Source organism: Polypterus senegalus, chromosome 3 (genome assembly GCF_016835505.1).
Source record: "Polypterus senegalus isolate Bchr_013 chromosome 3, ASM1683550v1, whole genome shotgun sequence".
Lineage (NCBI taxonomy): Eukaryota > Metazoa > Chordata > Cladistia > Polypteriformes > Polypteridae > Polypterus > Polypterus senegalus.
This window is the reverse complement of record NC_053156.1, coordinates 272,942,464-272,965,370: the sequence shown is the minus strand read 5'-3', so window position 1 is coordinate 272,965,370 and position 22,907 is coordinate 272,942,464. Positions and strand designations below refer to the sequence as shown.

At 42.2% G+C, this 22,907-nt stretch overlaps 1 protein-coding gene across 1 annotated transcript; it reads left to right on the top strand.

The window, feature by feature from the left end:
- Positions 1-473: 473 nt before the first annotated feature.
- On the top strand, positions 474-1,412 carry LOC120526673 (olfactory receptor class A-like protein 1). Its single transcript, XM_039749828.1, has one exon. The coding sequence runs from the start codon at positions 474-476 to the stop codon at positions 1,410-1,412; it is 939 nt and encodes a 312-aa protein (XP_039605762.1).
- The last annotated feature ends 21,495 nt before the right edge of the window (positions 1,413-22,907 follow it).

Sequence of the window (22,907 nt, the reverse complement as noted above, 5' to 3'; positions counted from 1 at the left end):
TACTCTTCCCACCTTCACCATTTCCAATGAAAATATAAAAGTGCTGAAACTTTTTGAATGTCCCCCGTAATAATACATTTAATTTATATAGCACCTTTCCCATACTCAAGGCATGGAAAATTAATTATAGGGTGATTTTAGGGCCCACTCAGTAATTAACCTAACCTACATGGCTCTGGGATGTAGAAAGCAACCTTGAAGGAATACGGGGTGAAACCGTCACATCACTCAATACAGACAGAGATCATGCCAGAAAGTTGAACCCAATCAATGACTGCTACCCAACATGCCACTTTGCTACCCACCCATTCATTCCGAACTGTTTCTTTCAACTAGACTGCCAGGTAAAGTGTTCTTCTTATCTATAACTCTCCGGGTGGAAAATGTTTTATAATATTTTTGTACAATTTAACTTTGAACAACTTCCCTCACTTAGGTCTTGATGGTAAAAAGTTATGGACACCAGAGGTATCATGAAAGCTTCCGGCTTCCTCATCCTGACAATCATCAGCATTCCAGCCAACCTGATTGTCTGCTGCGCCTTCCTGCACAATCGCTTCACTGAGGCCAAGCTTCTAACAGCTGACATCATTCTTTGCAACCTGGCCTTCACCAATCTCATGGTAGCCTTTATTCGTAGTATTCCACAGACATTAGCCGGCTTGGGTTATCTGCATTTCTTTGATGACGATGGCTGTAAAGTTACCATCTTTTGCTTTAGGGTGTTCCGGGGCCTTTCCATTAGTCTCACATGCCTGCTTTGTGTCTACCAGGCAGTAGCTGTCTCACCAGTAACCTCTTTACTTGCCCCATTGAAAACAAGAATCCCCCAGTATCTGCTGTACATCATTGTATTTCTCTACCTACTCTACTGCTCCACGAGTGTTATGACTGCTGTTAATGCTGTTTCCAGCCTTATCAACAACACTATTCCTCCATACACATATAATTTAGAATACTGTTTTGTTATATATAAGGATTACTATTCATATATCTTGGTAGGTTTTGGTGTCATGTGCAGAGACCTTGTGTTCATAGTGCTAATGACCATCATGAGTGGCTACATCCTAAGGCTCCTCTACCAACATGGTCAAAAAGTAAAGAACATCCGCAGTTCAGATCGCAGTCAAAAGGAAAGAAGAGCAGAGACTAAGGCTTCAAAGGCGGTGGTCACCTTGGTCACCCTGTATGTTGTCTTTTTTGGCATTGACAACATCATCTGGCTGTACACCATTACCATATCAAAAGTATCAGTTCTTATTTCTGATATCCGGATCTTCTTTGCAACCCTATATACTTCAGTATGCCCTATTGTGGTCATCACCACTAATCCAAAAATCAAAGGAAAATTTAAACTGATCAAGCTGAAGAAAGAAGTCCAGCCTACAGAGAACAGTACATGTACAGAGTGAATAAGCATTGCTTTATCCACTGTCCCAAGATAAGAAGATATGACTGTTGACAATGTGATAAACCTTGATGTACTTAAACTTTCACTGTTTATTACCTGTCCTTTTAATATATATTTTATTATAAATTAATGACATATGAAAATAAATTGATTCTACAGTTTGTTATATGGATACCTGACACATTCAGAGAGTCACTCATTGATATACAAGGAGTCAAGCAGCTTTGCACTCTTCAAAATAACACCTCAGCCATTAGCTTTTGTTTAATTTGTGCTGAATCCTACATTATCCCCAACCTGCAGGATGTCTTGTGTGAAAATTCCCAATGCATGCAATAAATGAACAACGATCAGAAAATATACACAAAAGAAAAATCAGAGATGTGACGTTTGTGCCCTGCCAAGGAGCAGAAAGGAGTTGAAATATAGACTGTTATGACAGCGACCCTAAATCTACAACTGTAACTACACAAATCTGCCTATGACCATATCCAAATTTAACTTAAAAAGTATATCCAAATTAGCAAAAAATTCAAATGAAACTGAGGATATGGAGAAAGTATAAGGCATCAAAGTTGTGCACTTAATTTTAATGGACTGAATATTTTGGTTAAGTGTTATCCATGACGTCATGCACTCAGTTTTAATCGATATAATAATTTTTTTCACCTTGTTTGATTGTTATACTGTGCTATTTTTCCTTTAAACAGTTTAAGAAAACATTTTGTAAAGCCCTTTAAGATTCATATGACCTTTCAGATAACATAAACTCTGTGGACTTTATCATAGGCTGGCCATCTCTTTAACAAATTCTCTAAAACAAAAAATTTGTGGAGCATTCTCGTGATGTGCTTATCCATCTTTGTTGTTCCTGATGCCCTGTTACTCAGGGACTTTTTGGCTTTCTCAGGAGAGATCTGTTTGTCTGAGGCTCACTTCATCGATGTGGATGCACCACAGCAGAGTCTGCCAGCTGCTTTCACACATTGGCATTTACAAAGAAGTGCCACTGCTGAAGCTTCACATTCAGTGTTTCTATTCGTATGTAAAAAATGTACTTCTGCAGCTGCAGGTATCAGACAGCAAAGCCTGTTGGTTCCATTGATGAGAACATAAAGAGCAGGTCAATTTTCCAGTAATTCAGAGACCCAAGTTATAAAAAAAAAAAAAAAATTGAAGTGCTTTAAAATTAGCACTGACAAATCACATTAAATCAAACTTTAATGATAAAAACAATATATCTGCTCTGAAAAGGACTAAAACAATGCTGTCATGTAAACTGATTTCTATACAGGCACATTGCTCAGTTCTGTTACATTCAATAGACTAAAGAAATTCAAAAAAGCAACATTCCCTCTGGTAGTTTAGGCATGTTAAATTTTTTGATGGCCAGCATGAGTGACTCTGGGTGTGCGTGAGGGGAACAATGCATTGACAGGAGCATCAGATTAACGTTGGCATAACCAAAGACCAACAGTGGTGTGGCACTGCCTCAGACCAGAATGAATGGCACTCCCCAAGTCATTGTAAGAACAAATGCTGTATCTGTTGCGGTGCCTCCAGACGTGCAGCCAATTCCAAACAGTTCAGTGTATGGTGCTGGAGGCTGTCACCACAGTTACTGACACCATCAACCCAGCACACTCAGACTTACTCAATTTAGATTAAAAATTTCCAGTTAACCTTATTCAGACGTGAGACGTAAACTGGAGAAAGTTTTGGGCAAACAAAACGTGCAGTCTGCATACAGAGACCAGACTACTCTTGTTATTTTGCTTATCCGTAGTTAAAACAGGTTCATAGGGTAAATACTGTCACATGTACAGACTACAGTGAATTTCTAACTTGCATGTGCTGTTTGATGTAAACCGGTGGTTCTCAAACTGTGGGGCGGGACTCCCAAGGGGGGCACGAAATAACAAAAAGGGGGGCGCGAAGATGTGAAAAAAGAAAACAAGAATCAAAAATATGAAAAATACATCTATTGAAACCAAAACAAATGAACTTAAACTACATTCTGATACTAGAAAAATAAATATAGAGTTAGATAAATGTCGGTAAAAGTTAAGTAGGTATAATAAAATATGCATCTATGATGTATCGTTAATTAAAAAAGAACAAATTGGTATTAGTGGGCTCCTTTCAAAAAAGAGTTAGGGGGGGCACGATTAAAACTGTTATGAAAACTCAGTCGCAAATACTTAAATGTTGAGAAACGCTGGTATAGACCAAGATTATTGTGCAGAAAAAGTAGACATTGCTTCAAACCATTCGTCCCTTCACATAATGTGTTATCTGTGGATCTACCAGTTTGGAGTCAAACCCCAAACTATCCTCCTACATCAACAATACATGTGTGTGTGAATTGGTGGCTCTAACCTGGCTCAGTATGAGTGGGTGCAGGTGTGCATAGGGGTGCCCGTCGGTGGACTGGCCCTTATCAAGCATTGCTTTCTGCCTTGCAACCAAAGCTTTAGGGTTTTACTCAACAGCCCTCAACCATGATCTAGATTAGCAGGTTTGGCAATGGATGAGTGGTTGTATCAATCCATTAATTTAATAAACCTGCCCAGTCCAGTTTTAAATGTCATGTAATGTAATGTACTGTACGCTCATACATAAACTCACATTTACTTAGACGTTAGAGTCAACCGTCTTTGTTTTGTGGGAGGAAAACCAGAATACCCTGACAAACATGGTGAAGAATTTAAATGCTACATTTTTACTTATCAAGATCTCAGGGTCAACATTCGTTCTTTGGTCACTACCCATAGCTCATGACCATAGGTGAGGGTAGGAGTAGATCGACTGGTAAATTGAGAGCTTTGCCTTACGGCTCAGCTCCTTTTCACCACGACAGACCGATGCAGAGCCGCATCACTGCGGATGCCGCACCGATCCGCCTGTCGATCTCACGCTCCATTCTTCCCTCACTCGTGAACAAGACCCAGATACTTGAACTCCTCCACTTGGGGCAGGATCTCTCCCCAACCCTGAGAGGGCACTCCACCCTTTTCGGCTGAGGACCATGCTCGGATTTGGAGGTGCTGATTCTCATCCCAGCCGCTTCACACTCAGCTGCAACCGATCCAGAGAGCTGAAGATCACGGCCTGATGAAGCAAACAGGACAACATCATCTGCAAAAGCAGTGACCCAATCCTGAGTCCACCAAACCGGACCCCTTCAACACCCTGGCTGCGCCTAGAAATTCTGTCCATAAAAGTTATGAACAGAATGGTGACAAAGGGCAGCCCTGGCGGAGTCCAACTCTCACTGGAAGCGGGCTCGACTTACTGCGGCAATGCGGACCAAGCTCTGACACGGTTGTACAGAGAACGAACAGCTCTTATCAGGGGGTCCAGTACCCCATAATCCCGGAGCACCCCCCACAGGATTCCCCGAGGGACAAGGTCGAATGCCTTTTCCAAGTCCACAAAACACATGTAGACCGGTGGGCAAACTCCCATGCACCCTCAGGACTCTGCTAAGGGTGAAGAGCTGGTCCACTGTTCGCGACCAGGACGAAAACCACACTGTTCCTCCTGAATCCGAGGTTGACTATCCGACGGACCCTCCTCTCCAGAACCCCCAAATAGACTTTTCCAGGGAGGCTGAGGAGTGTGATCCCTCTATAGTTGGAACACACCCTCCGGTCCCCTTTTAAAGAGGGGACCACCACCCCGGTCTGCCAATCCAGAGGCACTGTCCCGATGTCCATGCGATGTTGCAGAGGCGTGTCAACCAAGACAGTCCTACAACATCCAGAGCCTTAAGGAACTCCGGGTATCTCATCCACCCGGGGCCCTGCCACCAAGGAGTTTTTGACCACCTCGGTGACTTCAGTCCCAGAGATAGGAGAGCCCACCTCAGAGTCCCCAGGCTCTGCTTCCTCATTGGAAGGCATGTTAGTGGGATTGAGGAGATCTTCGAAGTACTCCTCTCACCGACCCACAACGTCCCGAGTCGAGGTGACACTGCACTGCTTCCCCCTCCTGAGATGCCGGACGGTGGACCAGAATCTCCTCGAAGCCGTCCAAAGTCGTTCTCCATGGCCTCTCCAAACTCCTCCCATGCCCGAGTTTTGCCTCAGCAACAACGAAGCAGCGTCCGCTTGGCCTGCGGTACCTATCAGCTGCCTCCAGAGACCCACAGGACAAAAAGTCCTATAGGACTCCTTCTTCAGCTTGACGGCATCCCTCACGCCGGTGTCCACCAACGGGTTGGGGATTGCCGCCACGACAGGCACCGACCACCTTGCGGCCACAGCTCCGGTCAGCCGCCTCAACAATAGAGGCACGGAACATGGCCCATTGGACTCAATGTCCCCACCTCCCTCGGGGCGTGGTTGAAGTTCTGCGGAGGTGGGAGTTGAAGCTACTTCTGACAGGGGACTCTGCCAGCCGTTCCCAGCAGACCCTCACAACACGTTTGGGCCTACCAGGTCTGACCGGCATCTTCCCCACCATGAAGCCAACTCACCACCAGGTGGTGATCAGTTGACAGCTCCGCCCCTCTCTTCACCCGAGTGTCCAAGACATATGGCGCAAGTCCGGCGACACGACCACAAAGTCGATCATCGACCTGAGGCCTAGGGTGTCCTGGTGCCAAGTGCACATATGAACACCCTTATGCTTGAACATGGTGTTCGTTATGGACAATCCGTGGCGAGCACAGAAGTCCAATAACAAAACACCCGGGTTCAGATCGGGGGGGCCATTCCTCCCAATCACACCCTTCCAGGTCTCACTGTCATTGCCCACGTGAGCATTGAAGTCTCCCAGCAAAACGAGGGAATCCCAGAAGTATGCCCTCTAGCAACCCCTCAGAGACTCCAAAAGGGTGGATACTCCAAACTGCTGTTGGTGCATACGCACAAACAACAGTCAGGACCCTTCCCCCCACCCGAAGGCGGAGGGAGGCCACCCTCTCGTCCACTGTGGTAAACCCCAATGCACAGGCTCAGTGGGGGCAATAAGTATGCCCACACCTGCTCGGCGCCTCTCACGGGGGCAACTCCAGAGTGGTAGAGAGTCCAGCCCCTCTCAAGGAGATTGGTTCCAGAGTCCAAGCTGTGCGTCGAGGTGAGTCCGACTATATCTAGCGAACCTCTCGACCTCGCGCACTAGCTCAGGCTCCTTCCCCTTCAGAGAGGTGACATTCCACGTCCCAAGAGCCAGTTTCTGTAGCCGAGGATCAGACCGCCAAGGTCCCCGCCTTCGGCCACCACCCAACTCACACTGCACCCAACCTCCTTGGCCCCTCCCATAGGTGGTGAGCCCATGGGGAGGAGGACCCACGTTACCTCTTCGGGCTGTGCCCGCCGAGCCCCATGGGTGCAGCCACCAGGCCCTCGCCATCGAGCCCCACCTCCAGGCCTGGCTCCAGAGGGGGGCCCCGGTGACCCAGCGTCCGGGCAAGGGAAAACGTCGTCCAAGTTTTTATTCTTCATCAGAGGTTTATTGAACCGCTCTTTGTCTCATCCCTCACCTAGGACCAGTTTGCCTTGGGTGGCCCTACCAGGGGCATAAAGCCCCGGACAACATAGCTCCTAGGATCATTGGGACACGCAAACCCCTCCACCATGTTAAGGTGACGGTTCAAGGAGGGGCATGGTCAACATGCTAAACTTATTTTTTACACTAATGTTACAAAAAATATTGATGAAAACAACTGCCTGATACAAAATACCATTTAGAGTAGTCTTAAAAACTATGATATATATTTTTATGTATTGTTACTTACCCCTCATAGTTTGTTTGCTGATGTCCAGCTCAGGCCACCATTTGATCCCATTCTATTAATTTATCCCGGCCATCACTACAAACTACAGGCTGTAAGAAACCTATTAAAATATTTAGGGAGTTTAGTAATAGACAATCTACACTAATTTGAATAGCATGGTAATTTTAAGACTGTTTATTCAACCTGTAATTCAAATTAAGTAACTACTTCAGTCCATGACTTTACTTTACTGAGTGCACAGTCTCTGGCCAGTGACTTGTTCTTTTAACGCATGTTGTTTAGTTAGTGCTGCCTTCTTCATTCTGATCATTTCAATCTTTAAGCACAAACTGAAGAGTCCAGAAAGTCAAAAATATAAAGACATACACAGAGAAAAATCAAAAATAAGTGTAAAATAATTGCATATTTTATTTAAAAGACACAGTTACACGTTGTACTTCATTTTCATTCATTGACTTCTGCACTCAGAAAATGTCAATTCAGAGATTGGTCAGGTCAGGTCAAGTTAAGGAGAATGCAGTACAGCATGTAGTTATATTTGCAGACACATGGTCCAGTCCCACCCTTCAGAAATGATCATCTATCTGCCACTGCCAGGTATTATGTAGTCATCCCCTTGGCCTTGTTCTGCCGCTCGGGTCCTCAGAAATTTAAATCCCGTGAGCTGGATTACCCTCAGGGAATCTCACCACATGGCCGTAGTGCCACAACAGCTCCCTCAGGGTCCCTGTTTCATTCAGGACTCTGTGAGCAACTCTCTGTCTCTTATTCCTTCATTCTACACAAAGTCAAACCAACGGTACCCAAGGATTCTCTGAAGAGACACAGTACTGAAGGAGTCTCAGGTCACTGGATAGTGTCCATGTCTTGCAACCATATAGCAAAACAGGGAGCGCCAGGAGTCTAAAGACTTGGACCTTCATCCTTTTTCAAAGGTGCTGGGAATATAATACATCCTTTTCAAGCGACCTCGTGACCCCCTTGCTGTTCCACTCCAACTACTGACTTCATAGGAAGAATCACCAGACATATGAATGTCACTGCTGAGGTAAGTAAACCTCTCGACAAGGTCGACACCCTCTCCGCAAACAGACACACTGCTGATGGCTGAGCCAATGAGGTCATTAAAGGCCCGGTATTTGATGATATTACTAAGATGATTCAAATGTGGTTCATTCATAGTTGATTTAAAACTTCTACAAATCATGATGCTTTACTGTCATATACAGTGGTAACTTGGTATACTGTACATCCTTAATCTGTTCCAGATCCTTTGACTTATACCAAATAGGACGTATACCAAACGAATTGTTCTCATAAAAAATAAAGGGAAAATGATTAATCCGTTCCCATGAAAAAAAAATCCTATTGTTATTGGCATATTATACATTGATGGGGTTGTATAAAATAATTTAAACACTGCTTAATACTAAAATACATAAATACAAAAGTAATTAAATGAAATAAATGAAATTTTGACCTCACTTTCCTTTTTAATTATGTCTTTGTTTTTCACAATCGTAGATACCGTCGTTCTCGGCATACGGTATGCAGCAGCCAAGTCGCGTATACACATGCCACCGTCATACTTTTCAACAATCAGTTCAAATTTATGCGGAAAAACACAAAATCATGTGAAAATTCACATAGAGTTATAGCGCAGGATGTTCACTGAATGCTAGCAACTGGCATACTGACGCTCGTGGGCAGTCATGACTTTGTCTCAAGAGAGGTAAAGGGTATCGCGCGGTGTTCTAACACGTGAGTTGTATTCCAAAAAAAGGTCGTAAGCAAAGCAAAATTTTTCACATCCAAACAGGACGCATACCAAGTTGGACTTATTCCAAAGCGGACGTATACTGAGGTACAACTATAACTCTAAATTAGACCTGCCTCCTCATAAAATGAATTTCAATAAATATCTACCAGCAAGAAACTGTACACGTTAAAAACATGACAATCTGTGTCTACCATTTTCTGAACAAAAAAGTCTCTGCATTATAGAAAAAATGTACTTCATTTTGCTTCATTGTTTCATTGTGGCATGGTTATATTGCATATTTTGTTTTTTTTTACTCATTTCCTCAGTTTTTATTTACAATACATTCAAATGTCATGCCACAAAAAGTGCATAAAGCTGAGTGATGATTTGGAAATCCAAACTTGCAATGAAGGTGTATAATGGCCCTTGCATGTAAGGCGATGCTTTGATAAAATAAATATGTCATCAGTTTATTTTAATTTGATTATTATTTACACGGTGGCACAGTGGTTTCCTCAGTTAGGGGACCTGGGTTCACTTCCGGGTCTTCCCTACAGTTTACATGTTCTCCCGTGTCTGTGTGTGTTTCCTCAAAAGTCGGTTTCCTCCCACAGTCCAAAGACATGCCGGTTAGGTGGATTTGGTGATTCTAAATTGTGCTTGTATGTTTGTGTGTGTCCTGCGGTTGGTTGGCACCCTGCCCAGGATTGGTTCCTGCCTTGTGCCCTGTGTTGGCTGGGATTGGCTCCAGTAGACCCCCGTGACCCTGTGTTCGGATTCAGCCGTTTGGAAAATGAATGGATGGATTATTATTGTCTTGTGTACAAATTAAAAAGACCTTCCTGTTTGCCTGTAAGACCAACAAGCACCATGCCACCAATGTCCTTGTTCAACTGCTGAATCATGCTTAGTTAGGTAAAATGCCACATCTCATTTTCTGAAACTGTTTTCCTGGTGAGGGTTGCAGTTTAGATAAAATATAACATCACAAAATATAATATAAAATAACACATCCTGATATTATTTTGGAAGAATTAAGTGAATAGCAGTGGCAAGCTTTGTTGGGCTGAATGGCTTGTTCTCGTCTAGACTGTTCTAATGTTCTAATTTGTATGAGTGATGAGAAAATGAACTTAGTTTCCTTTCATATACAGTTTTGCAAACTTGAGACTAAAATTCATTTCACATACATACTATTTTACAATTGCAAAACTATATATTTTTTTGAGATAATAAAGGTTTTAAGAGGAATGGAAAGAAAGTAGTATTGCTCCTTAAGGATTTAGCAATGCTGTACACCCATTTTAGATGCATCAATTTCACAGAGAAGGTTCCAGATGAAAATAAAGGGGAGAACAGTGTTCTTGGAAATACAAAATGGCTAAAGACGACCTACGAAGAGACAAAAAAGCAAAACTGCAAGAAAAAGCTGTCATCCAAAAAGGCAATAACATTGTTGTACAAGGTAGATAAAAAAGAAAAAGAACTACCTGCTGTCATTCAATCAAAAGTGTACTCCCCTCATCTGCATGGCTGCAAGGCTGCAACGTAAGATGAAACTTTAGGGAATGGAAAAAGTCTTTATGTATTGAGACAGATTAGGGCTCTCTCACGCCCTTGTACCCTCAGACCACTCGTCAGACACCAGATTTTTATAATCCTTGACCCGGAAGTGTTTCACCCTCTCTGTCCATGTAACCTGGAACACTTGACCGCGGTCAGATAAACATCCTAAAATCTTTTTTCTTCACCCAGGAAGCACATCGTTCCCTTTGTCCACGTGACTGTGACATACTTCCTGGGCGTAAGGCAAATAGTCTCTGGGCCTCCCTGCAGTGACTCCTGGCGGCCCCCATGGTATCCAGCAGGGCTGTGTATTAAAAGTCCATTGTCCATAATTCCCTGCTGGTATTAGGGGTACCTCTATGCTACAAGGAGGGCTTCATCTGGCGGCCTGGGGGTATTGGCCGGGATGAACGGCCGGCCATGTACCACAATATATATTACACACGATTCTTCCTGGTTCAATGGCATGGATTTAACTGGTCACTTAACAGCATCATTCCAAGATTTATTTGCAAAGTGACATAAATGCAATTTTCCTCAAACTGCTGGCTCATCACTAATATTAGTCTACAAGTGTCCTACATTCAAGTCTGGGTGACTTGCCTGGACATATGGTCTATGAATGACTGAACCAGTCCTATTTATGGTCATAAGGAGGGAACTGGTTCCATTGGCACTAAACTCAAGGTAGGAAGCAACATACTGGGCTTGTTTAGATTCAACAACTAAACTAAACTGCATCACTGTGGTAAGTGGCAACTGAGTGGAGTTTGAAGGATACACACACACACAGATAAGGCTGGGAATTTAACCTATTTTTAGGCTGCTAACCACTGTAACACTCTAATGCTCTTGTCTTCATCTCAAAATGCTGACTCCAATCAAACTACCAGGTAAATTTCCTCGTACCTATACGTCTCTGAGTGAAAAAATATTTTGTAATATTTGTGCAATATTAAACAATTTCCCTACCCTCTGTCTCTTATTCCTTACTTTAATGTTTTGATGCTGAAAGTTTATGGACACAAGAGCTGTGGTCAAAGCTTCTGGCTTCCTTATCCTGACAATCATAAGCATTCCAGCCAACCTGCTTGTCTGGTGTACTTTCCTACAGAGCTACTTGTTCGAAGCCAAGCTCTTAACAGCTGACATCATTCTTTACCATCTGGCCTTCGCCAACCTCATGGTAGCCTTTACTCCTAGTATCCCACAGACACTGAACCCCTTGAGATATTTGCACTAGTTGATGATGTTAGCTGTTAAGCTTCTATGCTCTACTTACATGTATTCTGCGGCCTCTCCATTTTGTGTCTACCAGGCAATACTCATCTCACCTGTCATTTCTCTACTTGTCCCACTGATGATGAGAATTCCCCATGTGGACTATGGCCGGCAGCTTATCCCGGCCAATCCACCAAAGCCACCAGAGGGAGCCCTCCCTGTGACATGGGGATGCCCCAAATTCCCGCAGGGCATCATGATGTAAATTGAAAATATTTATTTAAATATTTAAATAAATATTCTGCGGTGGGTTGGCACCCTGACTGGGATTGTTTCCTGCCTTGTGCCCTGTGTTGGCTGGGAGTGGCTCCAGCAGACCCCCGTGACCCTGTGTTCGGATTCAGCGGGTTGGAAAATGGATGGATGGACATTTGGGTTCTGGTGACGGTATTTGACATTAACTACATAAGCTAAGATGTCTTTGAACAAACATATCTGATCAGTCTGTGTGCTGACACATACAACAATATCAACATTTATTCATAAAGTACATTTTCATACATAAAAGTATCTAAAAGTGATTTACACTATTAAAAACTAAACAATACAAACTAAAACTAAACAAAAGAAAGTGCTAGATTGTTTAGAGCGTTATCTGCTGTACAATTAATAGTATTTTAAAATCAATTCTAAAAGACACTGGCAGCCAGCATGATGATGACTGATGAAATGTGCTTAGATTTTCTCTTTTTAGTTAAAAATCTAGCTGCTGTGTGTTAGATTAATTGTAGCCAACTTGTTTAATTGCAAACAGTGATGTGACAGTTTGCTCTTGCTTGAGTATTGTACTGAAAAGTTTATAAGCAAGCTTAACATTTTCAGAAGCACAAGCGTAGTTGAAACACGTGTTGAAATTAAATTTTGACAGTGACCTCACTCTATATTAGACCTTTCATATAATTGCAAGATGCTAGAAAGTTAATACCTGCTTTTAGCTTTAGCTGTCTATATTATTACAAGGCACTCCTATCAGGACTACCAAAAAAAGAGAGAAGGTCCTCGCTGTGTGTCATGGGATGGGGTGGAGAAGAAGCTTCAACAGGGTGGGATTCAGAAATCAGAGGGGTGTGAACATACAGTGGTGGGGTTAGGATTTCAGACCCAACCATGGAATGTTATCTACATTTGCTTAGTTAGATGTGGGCAGCTCGGAGTTTGTCTCCTGATCCCATCCTGTTTGTTACTGCGGAAAGCTACCAAAGCATTTCTTTGTTGAAATAATCGGTTCATAAAATGCTGTGTACCCTCCAAAGTATTATTTTTTATACATTTTATCCGTTCACCGACAAAAGCACGATAGACATATGAGCCCCGACAAAACCGCGATGGGCAAATTAGTGGTGACAAAACCGCTAACTGGTTTTTGACAAATGCACGCTGACAAAATCTCCACGACAAAATCGCGAGAGAGGCCAAAGAGTGGGACGCGTACGTGCGCATTATGTACACATTATGTGCTAGGTTATAACTGTTATAACTGCTGATGGCATGCCGCTAACAAATAACTCAGTCGAGGGTTGGCATAACGCGTTGTATACAAAGCGGAATTACCAGCAGTCAGGCAGCCAACAAGTCTAAATACGCTCAACTATCAAGACATCTTGCTGCAATTCTTCCTACATATGCAGGGCGTGACCTTAAGGACTATCTGCGTGCCGTGCTGATGGCATGCCGTGTCTCATAATATTGACTTCTAAAATAAACATTATTATATATGCTTTAAACTAGTAATTTATATTTAATGAAACTTTCGCGATTTTGTCGGCGTGATTTTGTCTGTGCGATTTTGTCGGCGCAATTTTGACGCCGCATTTTAATCACCGCTATTTTGTCGGCGCTCATATGTTTATCGCTCAAATGTCGGGTCACACATTTTATCACAGTATAATAGGAAAAAGAATTACTGTGAAAACCAAAGATAAGATGGAGTGGGAGTGATTTAAATCATTTAGAGGTTGTAGATAAAGCTGAAGACAATATACCCAAATGGCTCTAATATGAGAGCAGATGAAGGTAAATGATTCCAGTAAATGATGATGCTATATTAGATGACCAGTGAATGCACTTGACTTGAGCAATCATAGTTTTCATATTCTTTCTCTGTACGTTTACCACGTGGCCCACTTCTTCTCTTCTTTCGTCGGCATGTTTTTCACGTTAAAACTGATTAAGTCAGTGTTTGTGTTGCAATTACTTAGTACATTTTCCTTAATTTTTCACTTAAGCTGGCACTTAAGTCTTCAATCTGCCTCAAGAATGATTTAAAATATCAAGAAGAAGGGGAAGTGAAGGCGAAGGTGGTAGGGATGAGAACGGTGCCCGTACACATGTGTCGTCCTGCTGGCCACTGCTGAGAGTTGATCCCACAATAAAATAAAATAAAAATAAAAAGAGGAATAACCTTGGAGGTCAATCATCACCCTGAAAGCGGATAGTAGACGTCACGTAGTATATGTGTACCACATTTCAGGTCAATAGTTCAAATGTTTTTTGAGCTACAGGTGATTTAAAATCCTGGACAGGTAAATGGACGGCCACGGTAGCATATCATATATAAAGACAAGAGGAAGCTGGTGGTGGTTTTATACTATAATAAAGAAATAAGTAGTAATTTTACAATTAATGTATATGACATTTACTTGAATATATTAAATTACTAGGTAAAATACACAAAGACCCCCAAAGGCAATGCAAAGGGACAAATTTCCCCTTGGGGATCAAATAAGTGTCAATTATTATTATTATTATTATTATTATTATTATTATTATTATTATCAAAAAGGGTCAAACAATTAAAGCAGTGTAGGCAATTTACTGTGGTTTTAGTGGTAAATTAATTGTCACATTATTTGAACAAGATCAACCCTAGATTATAAAAATAATCAGTCACTTTTTTTTTCAACCTTTGTCCATAGCCACATTAATACAAAATAACGTTAAAATGCTTCTTAAAAACAGTTTATGCATTGCAATGCAAATCTTCACACTTTAGAAACTGTGCATCAAAGCACCATAACTTATGTGAAGTAAACTAATTAGATAGATAGAAAAGAAAGAAACTCATACTAAAATGTATAATAATTTAATATTTTAGAGCTCATGTCACATTTAATGAGGCAAACAAAGAAGTGCTTTGGCAGATCAAGTAAAACCTCAGGCAAATGGGATGGGATAGGGTAACAAACTCCAAGCCGCCCATGTCTAACAATGCATATGCAGATAACATTAGTAGTTATAGGCGGGCGGCAAGTGTCACAATCGCAATTAGAGCTGTTAATCATAATGATTAATGACTTTTAAGTGCTGCCCCTCTGACGTCACACCGGAAGTGCCGCCCCGCTGATGCAAGACTGATGACGTCACGTCGGAATTCCCCCGCCCCTCCACGTGACTTCTCTCCGCCCCGTTGGCGCCACCCCCCAGGCGTCGGATTAGTGTAAGGCTTCCCGTCCCCACCCCGACTCCTCCTTGAACCCTCCCCTGGCCCCTGACTGGTTCCATAAACTGTCAAGGGTCCGTTTGACGGAGGCCTGACCGCTGGTTGAACCCGGATTGCACCTGCCGGGCGAAATAAACTGCCAACGGACCGTGTGATGGATGTCTGAACGCTGGTTGAACCCGGATTGCACTTGCCGAGTGAAATAAACTGTCAACGGCCCGTGTGACGGATGTCTGCCCGCTGTTTGAACCCGCTCAGCCCCCCTCTCCCGAAAGACAAGCCCGGGCGTGTTACAGCCTTTACCTCGACAAGCTCGGACATGCCCGGGGCACGTCGTGAACAGCTCAGGCATGCCCGAGGCCTGTCCTGAACAGCTCAGACATGCCCGCGGGGATGCCTCGGCCCTCGCCCTTTCTCTGGCACAAGCCCAGACAGACCCGGGGTCTGTCCTGACCGGCTCAGACCAGCCTAAAGTCGCCCCAGCACCGACCCGAGGATGATGACTTCCCTGCCGAAAGCCTAAAAAGCTAAGCATTTTGTTCTATCTACGATTTTAAGATGAGCACACCATTAAAACATCTCATCTTTGCTTCAAACTAAGTCTCTCTCTCTCTCTCTCTGAGCGCAGACACGGGCTGAGACAGACCCTGCTGCAGCGTGGAGCGCGATCGCATTCGCATAGTTGTGAGCCCCTGCGAGTTCGCCGCTTGTCAGCAGCTGTCGGTAAACTCCCCTACCCCCATATGTCAGCGGGCTCGAGACCGCGCAGACCCTCTGCCCATGACGGAAGGATCTTTTAAAGTTAAGGGATTTTTAAAGATTAGCTTGTAAAGCTTGAGATAACTACTAGTTCACCCCTTTAAAAATCACACATAGTTAAATAATATTCAGTAGTTCCCTTTTAAATAACGTTTGAGACGTCTAAAAAATCTAGCCTGGACTGATTGGTAGCCGATACCAAAAATGTTCGCATATATACAGAGCTTAACCTTAGGGACCCTCTCCACTGAGAATATTCAGGAGTGGCTTTAAAGCGCAGGCCGGTGGTGCAGCAACTCTGACCTAATAAAAGTATTCTGAACTTCTTGCAAAAGGGACCCGCTTGTGAAATGCCTATTCTGTCGAAGCAGCCTCTCTGTGTACGGAGCCGCCTGTTTTTAAAAGGTTGAGATAACAAAACATTTTTGATTTATAAACTCTCATTTGGACAGCTGGTTAGAGACAGCCTCCAGGAAATTACTGTAACGGTGTTTTCATTCATTCATTTCGCTAAATGTAATTATTTTAATACAGAATAATAACCCAAAATCCGAGTGATTTTAGACGTGTGAGTAATATAATGAAGTTATTTTTAAAAGTAACCCCACACCGCACAAGAGAGACAGATTCCACGTGTGTTTTAGGATTTGCTGCGGTCAGTGATGAATTTTATTTTTTTTGCTCAGCTCATTTCTATCACCTAGGAGCCTTTTGACAAAAGAAACCTCTCTAAATACACTTGTGCATTTAAACGGAGATTTATAAGAAAGCAGGTTTTCTACCTTATCCCAGTTTTGTACATGCATGTAAAAGCACTTACTGTTACACTAGCACAAAATTTTGATATTTTCTGTCTACTCAAAAAAACTGAAATTATTTCTATTAACACAGATGATAATTAGAAATCATTTTACTATTTTTAATTAAAAAGTTAAAAACAGAAAAGCCCAATTATGATTTTTGTTTTGTCATTAGAAGGGCCCTAGGGTGACACTTTTCCCCTTTATACTCTTACTTATGTAGACCTTAAAACATATTCTTACCAAAATAGTTCATCACTTCCCAATTCCTGTAACTTCAGGTAAATAGACAGAGCTCCATGACAGGCAAGAGAAGATTATAGGTTTATAATCCTATATAGATTATAGGAACCAAACAACTGGCCATTTGAGAAAAAATAATCGCACATTTGTGTTGTAAGCAGAATCTGAATGACTTGGGCCGGCAAGAAAACATATAGGGTAAAAGATATCAGATGTCTCCGGTTCCTTTAGGGACTTTATACTGGCTATTCTCATTTAAAATGAGTACAGAAATTAAGTTCTATGCTATGTTTGGGGTGGATGTGATCAGAAAGGCACTGATGCTTCCAAAGAACTCTTTTGGAAACAAGGCTTTTTCTTATAACGTTTTAAAATCGGACCTTTACAAAGATGCTTTTAGACGCTTTATTTTCTAAAGATGCTTTATTTTCATGTTAAAGCAACCGGTCATTTTACTTGGCTACTGAACATGTATTTTTGTTCACTAACGCTTTAGTGTTTCATTAAGAATTACCCGAATATTTGATCATTAGTTTAAGCAGAAAGAGTAATTAGCTCTGCTATTTTGTGAGCTATACAAGCGTGCTGAGCTGTTGGCTCCCATTTACGAGGTCACTAGCATGAGCTAAAGCTGCTGATTTTAAAAACATGATTTTAGTTCAATGAACTTTGGAGGTGCAAAAAGGGCTTCTTACATCCCTTGCCTCTAGTTAAACCAGCACACCTCACTATGGCCTCCTGTGCATTCTTATAAATCTCCGTTTAAATGCACAAGTGTATTTACAGAGTTTTCCTTTGTCAAAAGGCTCCTAGGTGATAGAAATGAGCTAAGCAAAACACTAAAAATCACTGACCGCAATAAATCCAAAAACACGTGAAATCTGTCTCTCTTGTGCGGTGTGGGGTTACTTTTAAAAATAACTTCATTATATTATACTTACAAAATGAGTAACCTAAAAATGTTAAGTATTTTAAGGGACGGCAAGTATGGGCCGGCATCTCGACATGTACAGGATCTTGTTCATTAGCCTGGGTGCAAGCACCTATTAAACCTGAGTCCGCAGAAGGAATAGAGAGTTTCACAGGCAGAAGTGTTAAAAAGAGACACAAGGCGTTTGTAGCACGAGACTGCTCCATGTCTTTAAACGTGATAAATCAAAAGTTAAGGTTTGTACATGACCTAATCCTAACAAATTCCTGAGACTAGCAGTCGGTGAGCTCTCCGAGGGTCACCCAGTGGGGAGTGGGTGCTCGAAACGGGCGGGCTCAGTTGTTTCAAGCGAACTCGCAGAGTCCTTCCCCCGATTGAGGTGCTTGCAGAACCTGACTTTAGTTTCTGTGTGTAAAGAGAGAGCAGGGGCTGCTCGCAGGGGGTCGGCTAAAAGCTGACAGGGTATGCCGCTTGGTCTTTCTCTCTGGGAAATCAGCTTCATTGCTAAAACTGTTTTTTACTGCAGGGTCCGTCACTGAGAAACCTGATTTAGCTGAAGTGTGAATTCGGCCCCTGCTGGAACCACCACCCCTCCCTGAGCCATGCGGACCACAAGATGTTTCCTTAGGGTCAGCTGAAGATACCTGTATTTAAAATGTGGGGTGAGTTTGAATAGAAAAAGAGCTTGTTTTAGATCGATTTTTATACAAATTATATTAAGTATCATAATTACAAATTATACAGCCCAGGCTAGATTTTTTAGATGTCTCAAACGTGATTTAAAAGGGAACTACTGCATATTATTTAACTAGGTGTGATTTTTAAAGGTCTGAACTAGCAGTTATCTCAAGCTTTACAAGCTAATCTTTAAAAATCCCTTAACTTTAAAAGATCCATCCGTCATGGGCAGAGGTCTGCGCGGTGTTCACACTTTATTTTATTTTATGACACTGTGTATTTGACCTATAATCTTCTCTTGCCTGTCATGGAGCTCTGTCTAATTACCTGAAGTTACAGGAATTGGGAAGTGATGAACTATTTTGGTAAGAATATGTTTTAAGGTCTACATAAGTAAGAGTATAAAGGGGAAAAGTGTCACCCTAGGGCCCTTCTAATGACAAAACAAAAATCATAATTGGGCTTTTCTGTTTTTAACTTTTTAATTAAAAATAGTAAAATGATTTCTAATTATCATCTGTGTTAATAGAAATAATTTCAGTTTTTTGAGTAGACAGAAAATATCAAAATTTTGCGCTAGTGTAACAGTAAGTGCTTTTACATGCATGTACAAAACTGGGATAAGGTAGAAAACCTGCTTTCTTCTAAATCTCCGTTTAAATGCACAAGTGTATTTAGAGAGGTTTCTTTTGTCAAAAGGCTCCTAGGTGATAGAAATGATCTGAGCAAAAAAATAAAATTCATCACTGACCGCAGCAAATCCTAAAACACACGTGGAATCTGTCTCTCTTGTGCGGTGTGGGGTTACTTTTAAAAATAACTTCATTATATTACTCACACGTCTAAAATCACCCGGATTTTGGGTTATTATTCTGTATTAAAATAATTACATTTAGCGAAATGAATGAATGAAAACACCGTTACAGTAATTTCCTGGAGTCTGTCTCTAACCAGCTGCCCAAATGAGAGTTTATAAATCAAAAATGTTTTGTTATCTCAACCTTTTAAAAACAGGCGGCTCCGTACACAGAGAGGCTGCTTCGACAGAGTAGGCATTTCACAAGCGGGTCCCTTTTGCAAGAAGTTCAGAATACTTTTATTAGGTCAGAGTTGCTGCACCACCGGCCTGCGCTTTAAAGCCACTCCTGAATATTCTCAATGGAGAGGGTCCCTAAGGTTAAGCTCTGTATATATGCGAACATTTTTGGTATCGGCTACCAATCAGTCCAGGCTAGATTTTTTAGACGTCTCAAACGTTATTTAAAAGGGAACTACTGAATATTATTTAACTATGTGTGATTTTTAAAGGGGTGAACTAGTAGTTATCTCAAGCTTTACAAGCTAATCTTTAAAAATCCCTTAACTTTAAAAGATCCTTCCGTCATGGGCAGAGGGTCTGCGCGGTCTCGAGCCCGCTGACATATGGGGGTAGGGGAGTTTACCGACAGCTGCTGACAAGCGGGCGAACTCGCAGGGGCTCACAACTATGCGAATGCGATCGCGCTCCACGCTGCAGCAGGGTCTGTCTCAGCCCGTGTCTGCGCTCAGAGAGAGAGAGAGAGAGAGAGACAGAGCACACAGGCCTGATTGCAAGGGGGGTCTGCTAAAAGCGGGGCTGCTTCATTGCTAAGAATGTTTTTAACTGTAGAGTCTGTCACTGGGAACCTGATTCAATGTTGGTTGAGGAATTTCTGTGAGATGGAAAAGGATGACCCTGTAAGTGATAAAGCAAAGATGAGATAGATATTTTAATGGCTTGTTCATATTAAAATCATAGATAGAACCGAAGAAAATGATTCGCTTTTTATACAGCACTTTCAGAAGAGGCTGGGAAGTGATGGGGAGACCGGCCGCTAGGTGCGGCCTGACCCTGGGGTGCCCAGAAACAGGGTGCGATCACACTGACTGACTCAGACCGTGTCTTTGATCTCACAATTTGTTAGTTTATTTTACCCGGCAGGTGCAATCCGGGTTCAACTAGCGGTCAGACATCCATCACACGGTCCGTTGACAGTTTATTTCGCCCGGCAGGTGCAATCCAGGTTCAAACAGCGGTCAGACATCCGTCACACGGCCCTTGACAGTTATTTCGCCCGGCAGGTGCAATCCGGGTTCAACCAGCGGTCAGGCCTCCATCAAACAGACCCTTGACAGTTTATGGAACCAATCAGGGGCCAGGGGAGGGTTCAAGTAGGAGTCGGGGTGGGGACGGGAAGCCTTACACCAATCCGACGCCTGGGGGGCGGCGCCAACAGGGCGGAGAGAAGTCACGTGGAGGGGCGGGGGAATTCTGACGTGACGTCATCAGGAGGCGACGGGGCGGGACTTCCGGTCTTGCATCAGCGGGGCGGCACTTCCGGTGTGACGTCAGAGGGGCGGCGCTTAAAAGTCATTAATCATTATGATTGACAGCTCTAATTGCGATTTTGACACTTGCCGCCCGCCTATAACTACTAACATTCCAATTTTAGTGTCTGAAATCCTAACCCCAGATTCTGATCTTTCTCCATAGTCAAACTTTTACAATGTTCCTTAACTGAAACAATGCAGTCTTAAGCCAATGTCATATTATGCAACATTTAGTTGTGAGGTATCTCAGATTTGCCGACTGTTAAATTAATCTAAAGCATTAAACTTACTATATGCACAGTGAAATTCACCACAAATACACATTTTTCATCATCATTTAATTTTTGTTTAGATTATTGATCGAGATTTATGTTTTTTTTTTAAATAGCTCTACCTTTAGAAGTGACGTCAGCTGAAAAAGTGCTAAGTAATTCATCAGGTTAAATATCAATGATATTTAAGATTGTAATGAAAAGAGCTGGGAGAGACAGGAAATGTACGTAGGGACCACCTTGGTACCCACATATGGCAAAGAAAAAGTTCAAATGAAAATCACATATACATCTTGCAACCTCTGAAGTCAATTCCTGCCAGCTTTTAGTAACTCTCTATCGATCTCCCAGGACAGAAGAGGCAGAGCCTTCATAATAAACCTGGTGGTGATGTAACCGTTCATCTCAGAACTCATCATCTGGTCTACAGGTGAAACAGAGGCAGCTATTAGCCACTTGACTGGCTAGAATCTCTCCAGATGCACACCTGCCATATTATCTACAGGCTTCAAACTGCAGTCCCTCCATGGTGATTGACAGGTGACCCTGGCCAGCTCTTGGGGAATCACGAAAAACCTGATGGGACAGGCAGAACAGGTATCCACACAAAAAACAAAACAATACATAAAACTGATAAAAATACGTAATTATACAAACCCATAAACAGAAATAACAAAATTAACATAAATTATATTAATCAAAGGACCAAAAATGAACATAAACGATAAAAACAAAGAATTTAAACATATGGCAGGATAGCGACCTGGATTAAAAATAACAATATTGCCCTCTACTGGTCAGATTGTGTAAATTAGTTGGAATTCCACTGACTGACCGTCACTTACACTTACTCATTCTTTATTTCTACTTTACTGCAGTGGCATTTTACCCCACTTCCACCAAAGGAAATGCTTCTCTTCCTTTCCCATTGTCAGACACATGCACATGGGAGATAACCTAAGGGCTTTGTTGATAGCAATTACCCTCTGTACACCAGTGCCTTCTCTTCTGCTCCCTGTACATAATGGAAAATTGACAGTCAACTCCATCTCTGATGTCATTTCCATGTCCATCTGCCAGGACCCTCCTGTTCCTTCAAATTGAACTCATAACCCGGAACTTGGCCATCTTGAGTGAGTTCTGTTATGAACTCGTGCTTGTGAAGAGGTTTCCACCATTGTTACATGTTTTTTCTTTTGTTTTATACCTTTTAATTATACAGGGTCACCAACCTGGTGCCCCAACTCTTTATCATTGTCTGCAGATGTAGAGGGAAAATATTTTACTACTATCCCACAATTAGCACTGACTTTACCATAACGTAAAATGTCCAACGTTTATTAGTCAGAACTGTGGTCTCCTTTGTCTTCCTGCATTTTTTGTTTCTTTTGGTAACTATCCCTGTGTTTGGTTATTTTAAAATTATGTGTTTATTAAGCAGTAATGTGTAAAAAATATGTGTACTGAACTCTGGCCTATAGCAACCCTTTTTTGGATTATGGGGTTAGATTAAGTTATGTGTTTTATTTATGTATTGATTGATTGATTTATACATAGTTTAAGAAAATATTTTGTGAAGTCTTTTAAGCTTCATGTGACCTATCTGATAGCTCACACTCTGTGGAGTTTGTAATTAGCAGCCATTTCTTTAATATTTTACTATACATAAAAAA

Excerpts from the sequence above, each read along its gene's own strand:
- LOC120526673 (XM_039749828.1), top strand. The coding sequence starts at position 474 with ATGAAAGCTTCCGGCTTCCTCATCCTGACAATCATCAGCATTCCAGCC.